General features: G+C 36.2%; 1 protein-coding gene across 5 annotated transcripts in view; it reads left to right on the plus strand.

Moving 5' to 3' along the window:
• INPP4B (inositol polyphosphate-4-phosphatase type II B) overlaps nt 1-7,200 on the plus strand; it is a 564,192-nt gene extending 556,992 nt beyond the window's left edge. For 3 of the 5 annotated variants that reach the window (XM_079772160.1, XM_079772163.1, XM_079772162.1), the window contains one exon: nt 1,505-7,200. In XM_079772160.1, coding sequence (XP_079628286.1) covers nt 1,505-1,661 — 157 coding nt within the window. In that variant the 3' untranslated portion in view covers nt 1,662-7,200. The remainder of the gene's footprint in view (nt 1-1,504) is intronic. The other 2 variants (XM_079772161.1, XM_079772164.1) reach the window with 2 other exon arrangements.
• Nucleotides 7,201-7,887: the final 687 nt, after the last annotated feature.

Below are 7,887 nucleotides of genomic sequence, written 5' to 3' on the forward strand. Positions count from 1 at the left end.
ATCTGAAGAAGCTTTATTGTATAAGATAATGTGTTCTACTTCAGGATGTTTAAGGTTGAGTTTCTTTACTGTGTGAATGCTATTCTATTTTCTTTCCTCCCCTTACTCCCCCACCCTGTTTAACAGCAGACAAACCCAGGGAGCCCTGAATGAATCCGATGATCCTGAAACAGGCTGTCTATCTGATAACAAGCCAACTTCTCGACACTTCTATCCTGTCGCCTTGCTGCTTGTCAGCTCACACCTGCTAGTCGTGTGGCTTATTTTAAGTCTTGCATTACTATTAGCCAAATACCAATAAGTTTTACTGTTGTGTTCCTTTCTTTTCTAAAAATTATAATGGACTTTAAATTATGGGGACAATGCTGTAATATTTCTACATTTTAAGATCCAGAGAATTTAAAACAGATGTTTGAATTGTGTTTTCTTTGTTTTTTCCTAAAAGATGAAGTACTATGCATTAAGTGAATTATTTTGCTCTTTTGTTCATGGAGAAGTGTTTCCCTCTGTTCACTCGCTCAAGAAGAATTTTTAAATTACTATCTTTGGAATAAGACAAAGAACAGAATCCTGAAAGCTTGAAGGTCTACACCTCTTGTTCCTCTTCCCGTTAAATTTATCAAAGAAATTAAGACTGAATTTGCACAACACACTGAAACTCTGAGACAAGTCCTAGACATGTGGGAGGTTCCAGACTTTATTTCCACTGTGCTAAAATCATTGCCATCAGCTGGCAGAACCTTCTGTTTGGTTTCTTAACCTGTTCGTTTTGTCATTTCTTTGCTGCAATTAACCCCCTTCTGTCAAGTAACTCTATGAAGAGAATGGCTATTTCTGTTTTGTAATTAAATTAACCTGTTTGTAACTATGGTTTGGGTTAATGTGGCTTGGAGAGTACTTTTCTATTCTTTTTAACAAGGTCTTGTCTGTGTCTTGATGCCCCGTTTCCGCACCTGTGACTGTACTGTCTGTGCATAGCACTTCTCCTCTATAAAGTGGAGACTCGGACCAGGCTGTTCCAGAAGCCATTTTTCTCGTTGTTGCACAGTTAAAATAATGAAGTAAAATAGAGATTGAACTTTCCTTTAAAAATCTATAGGGCCAGACTTAATCAATTAAATGCCTTATTCCTAGAACCTGTATCCTTAGGGCTACATATAGATTTTAATGTGTTTTAAAGAAATTAATTTGTGGAAGAGTTATTAAAAAGGCAGATATATTTATGAGATTAAAGTGAAGCTGTATTGTGGAGCAAATTATATTTAAAGAGTTTATTAAACCTTAAATACCTGTTAAGAGCAAAGAGACTTTAATCATCTCTTTTTCTGAGGGCAATAATGGTATTGGGCCTGGCCTAGGATTTAATTTTGTAAGATGTATCATCATTTGTGAAAAGCAAACAAAAAACAAATGTAGAGTTGAATCTTTGTTATTTTTACTTGGACTGTTGCTGCAACTCTGCATTGAACAAATAAAGCATATTTATTTATTCTGTTTCATGAAGTTGTACTTTTTCCCCTTTTACCAGAGAAGGATGCCGCATAGAGAATGTACTGAAGAATATCAAATGCAGAAAGTATGCTTTCAACATGCTACAGCTGATGGCTTTCCCCAAGTACTACAGACCTCCAGAGGGGACTTATGGAAAAGCTGACACCTAAGTTTTCCAACATGTAAATAAACAGGAACACAAATACGCTTCAGTTGGATGCTCTCTACTTTTTCATTTTTCTTTTATTGTCATGAATTTGTGGAGGGCGATCATCAGGGATGTTTGCCCAAGTCTAGGAATTACTTGAATCAGTTATCAGTATATTACTCTGAAAGAAATTCATTTTTTAAAATCTTACATCATGTTGTCCTTTCCAGTTTTAAGCTTCTATGCGTTGCTCTTGCTGATTGAGATCGGCTCAGAACGTGTGACTTCCACTCATGGAGTATTTAATGAAAGACATTCGGAGATAACAGGTGCCATGGGGGACAGGCGGTGACTCAGAGAGCAATGCTGTCCCTCCAAAGTGAAGCCAGGAGAGTGTGAAGGGGAGAGGGACTTTGGGGAATGTCCCAGATTTTCTGACACATACTCTTAGCGCCCATTTCAGAGGTTTAAAACATATTTTCCTAGTGATTTAAAATTAGGTAGAGTTAACTCATGATCCTGGTTACAGAACAATTTACAGGCATGCCTGTACCTTGTACTTTGTCACCCAGTCGAGATGCGACTATTCCTCCTAAACAGGTGGATGGACAGTGTTTGTAAAGCAGTGAAAATACTTTCCAAAAACATGGTGTCTTTTCAAAGCTCTGGCTTGGGTTATATGGCCCTGTTGTAAGAGTGGCAGGAGAGAAAGTTTAATCAGATTATGGGCAAAATACCACGAGAAACAGAAACTGCAAGGAAACTAAAGACGGTCAGCCTGTTGATGTCCAAAGTGAAAATCTCCATTGGCCTGAACTTTATGTGGTCAAGTTCATGACACTCAAGAAAATGTCTCTGAGATGTTTTCCAGCGGTCATGTTGGTGCAGAATATAGATGATGTAAGTATGCGTTGCCTGGCATAGAATAATATATGTGAATAAACCCTCTAACATGTATGCAACCATAACTTATTGATAACCCAAAGCAATTACTTCTGTTAACCTGAATTTCAAATTTGTCCTTACTCAGTAAAGTAACACCATGAATTGTCTAAAATTTTAAATTAGAATCTGCCTTCGAGATTATTTTGTGTAACACCTTCATAAATGGGTAAATTAAAGCACAGGAAAGATATACCCCCAATCACCCACCTAGATAATTTTAGAACCATGATTACATTCTCTTCTTACCATCCTTCCCTGTGGCTTATATCTTCTCCAAATTGCCATGACAAATATCCATGAAAATTATAGGTGAGTTCGAGTTAGTTAAATAGAAATTGACATCTATTAGTGGAATTAAAACTTAGATTACAACACTCTGAATAAATGAAACCTATTTTCTCTAAATTTTAAGAATTTATTATTTTTCCTTTTTCATCAGAGGAGCATGACATTGATAGCATAAATCACCTTCAGAAATGCCACAGGCTTGTTACATAGACATCTCTTAGCTAGGACCACATTCAGTGGATGATATTGTGGGGTTTCCAGAGCTAATGTGATAGCTCCTTGACTAAGACACTAATTTATTCTGTTCCTCTTCCCTAGGAATCTCTAGGCTCCTAGGTTTTACCAATTAATAAAAATGTTTAGAAAATTATTTGGAGCTTTTTAATACTGAATTATCAATCTATTATTTTAACTAATGGCTATGGGCGTTATATATAAGGCGGTTGCCAAACTACTTACAGCCTTTTTAATAAAAAGAGGCTACGTGCTGTGGATCCATTCATGGATAAATTTATCTTAGTGTTATTTTCTTATACCTCATTCTCCATGTCAGGGATTACATATAATCTTTGACTTGTTCAATTTTATTTGAAAGTGATAGGATTTGTGGTTATTTTCATTGTCCCATTGGATGTAAGGTAAAAAAAGTTTAGAAGAGAGAGGTTTCTTTGAGTCCTCCTTCAGTAGTAGTAGTAGTGGTAGTCTAAGAGACGGACTTATCATTCTATAAATATTCTTATACCAAGAATTTTTATTTGCATTTGTAAAAATGAAAACTCCTGACTAAGTGTGGTAAACATATGTAACTAGAAAGCCAACAATAGGGTTTGTTTGTTTTTTTTTGGGGGGGGGGAATATTTCAAGTATTTTCTTCTTTTATAATAAGTAATAATATAGATGCTTCAAAGTGTAGAAGTTACTGTACTACAAATGCAGATGAGTTTTTGTTTATTATTAACATAGTCATCTGAATTTCCCTACAGGAAGCCAATATTTGTACATACTTTTAAATATGGATTTCATCAAGGAAATTCATGTTTCATACCAACAACAATATTGCCCCTTTTCTAATATGTATTCCAAGTATCCTTGGAAAACAACTTCATTATTTCTTAAATTATTAAGATTTTCTAAATCAAAGAGCCAAGGTTAAACAAAAAGTTTTAAAATCTCCTTTGTACAGACACAGCCTCAGTCATTCTTTTCTATCTACATTTTCACTTAAAAATGCATAGACTAGTGTTTCTAGAGTCTGCCAAATCCTTTGATGTAAATATTTTGGTCAGTCTGGGTATCTGGTGAATCAGAACGCTTGATCCTTTGATGCAGCTGACAAATTATACTGAAATGACCAAATGCCCAGTTACAGCACTATGCCACGTACCTAACTGCCAGTGCTTACTTTATCAGAGTAACTGTGAAGTCTTGAAAAGCTAGCACCTGCATGGAGGATACTTCCTTTCTTTGCCTCAACTAAAATGGCATTTTGGATAAAATAAGACTCAAGATGGAAAAGAAAAAGATTTGTAGACTGATGATTTCCTTCCCAAGCAAATCAAACCCCTCCCTATGTAGAGTTTGACATGTGTCCAGAAGAGGCTGTCCCAGTGGTTGTGCTGGAACTGGCTCGCACTGACTCATGACAGTGGATCATTAAATTTTCAGGAATTTTATGTTAGTTGTTAAAAACAACCATCATTAAATAATAAATTATAAAACAAAATGAAATAAATCTTATTATAAACAAAGGTAATAGTCAAAACTACCACTTCCTAATTATTTTATTACTAGTGGCCCGGTGCACAAAATTTGTTCACCTGGGGCAGGGTGGGTGGGAGCCCGGGGGAGCCCCCAGCTTGGCCTGTGCCCTATCACAGTGTGGGAGCCCCACGATCCATTGCCCCAAAGAGTAGGCCCCGCCCACCCATCCAGGGCTCCTCGATAGATTGCCCCAAAGAGGTAGGCCAGAGCTGGGGGAGACCTGCAGACCCCGGGCCATGGCGGAGGCCTGCGGACCCCAGGGGGCAGGGCCGCGGGCAGGGCCGCAGCCGAGGCCTCTGACTCCACATGCCTGTGCTGGGGCTTAGGCAGGCGTGTGGAGAGGGAGGCCTCTGCTGCAGCCCCACCTCCGTCCCCAACGCTGCAAGGCCCCACCCAGCTTGCTGATCGGTCGTTACTGTAACGGTGTCCCGACCAATTTGGATATTACCCTATTATTAGATAATTTTCAATTTATCTCTACTCTTGAGGTTATGTCAATTGTACCTGTAGTTGAAATGCTATACAGTATTATAGAGATCTACTGTGCACCTCCTCCTGGCTCCATGTTCAGTAACATCACATCGGCAGCTTGAAATTGACCACAGTGGGAGTATTTACCCCAAAGAAATCTCCAAAAGCTACAAATCACGGCCTCTGATTCCTTGAAATCCCATTGTTAAATATATACTGGCACACAACTGAATGCCACTGTCACTTTTTCTCTGGAAAATGAATAATTGGAAACAGGATAACATTATTAAAATGATATTAAATGCAATCATTCATCTTCAGATGGCTGCAATTTTGTTTTAGTTTTTAACCCCTCTGAAGATTCTGATTGGGGTCTCAGTAACATTTAACATTTATATTTTATTCATAATTAAATTGTTTCATCAGGGAGGTGTGTTTAAAACATATCTCTCTATAGTGTTTGGCAAGGGAAATCTTGGCAATGTAGCCTCAGTGTGAGCAATAAGAACTCCAGGCTAAATTCAGGGAAAGGTTAGCCTAATTAGAGTATCAGTGAAAATGCTTCAGCAACAATTTTTAAGTTTGTAAGCTTAGCATTTGCTAAAAGCAGGAAAAGATAGTGGCACATTACTATGCCCAGATTCTAATAAATACAGCTCAACTGAAACCCAAACTGTTGATTTAACTCTGGCATGATGCTAAGTCACCACAGATGTTTTAGGTGTTTGATTTCCAAATAGGATGGTGTATCAGTTAAGTTACATATTCAGGGCGCCTTGTGTAATCTTGTAGGAAATCTATTAACTTTTATCAAAGATTTAAGAAACTGATCTAAGACAAGCTGTGATCAGCAATTACCAAGGGAAGCAAACTTATTGAACCCAAATTGTCCTTAAGAGCTGGAGGCTTTACAAATTATGCACTACTGAAGAGAATGATTTGCTCAGAATGGTGTCACTGACTGAAAATTTTAGTGTGAATTCACATTCATTTAGCCCACCTATAATCTTCAAAGTCTATGCTTCTCCCCCAGCCCCATATTTATATTTCATTGCTATATAAAAAAAGTTCCAACATGTAACTTTTTTTTTTTGGCGGTTTTAAGTCAGAACTTTCCAAACAGATACTCCCTTTAGCAAAAACTGTCTTTCAGAACAGGAAAATAAAATTAATGTTTTAGATATAATATTGCAAACCAATTTGGTACAGCGGTAAGATATGGAAATTTGGATTTTATTTCTAGCCAAGTAAGAGAAAGCCTAAAGCATTTCTGATGTCAAAGAAGCAAATCATATCTGGATACTATAACAAGGAAGTAGGAAAACATTGTAAGGTAATAATTACCCCCAAAAAGTACATGCAATAAGTTCTCCTGAGCTTGAACTTTTATAGATTACACGACTATTTAGAATTTTAAATAAAAACAGAAAACAAGACTCACAATTAAATAGAGTACCCAGAGAGAATGAATATTAAGGGAGAGAAGACCTAATTCAAGTGATGTTGCCTGATAAACCGTATTTATGTAGTAAACAGAGTTATTTAAGATGTTGCATTTTTACACTCATAGTATGAATACATTCACAATTTTCTTAAAACCATCTAAATTATTCCAAAGGACACAATCCAACAGTCCATCTTTAATGATGACTCGGTGCAGTATTATTAAGTAACAAACCATATTGACCCAACTATTGGCAAGATTGCTATATTATCTATATAGTTCTGTGATGCTTTTATATCACTTTCAATTTTAAAAACATTTCATGTCAAAGAACTTTCAAATTTTTAAAAGGCACACCCCATGTGTCTATAACTATGTAAGACACCCATGTCACTGCACACGTGCAATCCTTTGCACACATATACTTCTCATGTGAATATTTCATTATTTTATTTAATCTAACATCTAATTTTCAGATTCTTGTGGTACTTATCTGAAACTTTGGCATGTGTTTTCTTAAGTTAAGTATATATTCTAGATGACCCAACAATGTGTATTGCTACGAAATGAGGCAAAAATAGGTTAGATTATTTTATATTTGCATTCGTAGAAGTATTATTTTGTTTTATTGTTCTGTGGAAACCATATTCATTGTACACTGTGTGTATTTTTTGTTTAAATAAATGTGATTTTTATTTTTTATGTTTCTGTCTTTTTCTCCCTATTATACATTTTTTTTCATTTTCATCAAAATAGCAATGTCCAAAAATTAATGAAAGTATTAGAAGAGTAGACTGTACAATATTTCAAAGAGAATAGACTAGTTTTATGCTGGACCACAATTACAATGCAAATTTTGCATTGATACAAGGTTAATCTCATAGACACGAGCAGAATGCACCTTTCAGGGTTGCTATTGTGTGGGAGCAAGATCAGTCACCATTTCTAAAAAGTTCCAAGAACCAGATGCCAATGCTTCAACACTGGGCAAGTCACTGATCTTTGTAGTCAAGAATATATGTGGAGTCATTGTAAGTCACAGGTGATAACTTTTCAAAGTTACAGGTGATAACTTTTCCATATAGCTATTTGGATCTGATTATTTATAATTCAATATAACAGTTGATAGTAGAAGGCAAATCCCAAGGAGTTTTAATTAGGTCTTGTTGCAAAAGAATTAACGAAATGAGGCCCCTGCTTTGCATTTAAAGGAAGAAGAAAGTTTGTCCATCTGGAGAATTTCAAGAACATATCCTACAGCAAGAAACATTCCCCTTCTATATTTATCATCATCACTATATGTTCATACTAACATGTCTTTATACATCTAAGCAAGCAC

Source organism: Cnephaeus nilssonii (assembly GCF_951640355.1).
Source record: "Cnephaeus nilssonii genome assembly, chromosome: 5".
Lineage (NCBI taxonomy): Eukaryota > Metazoa > Chordata > Mammalia > Chiroptera > Vespertilionidae > Cnephaeus > Cnephaeus nilssonii.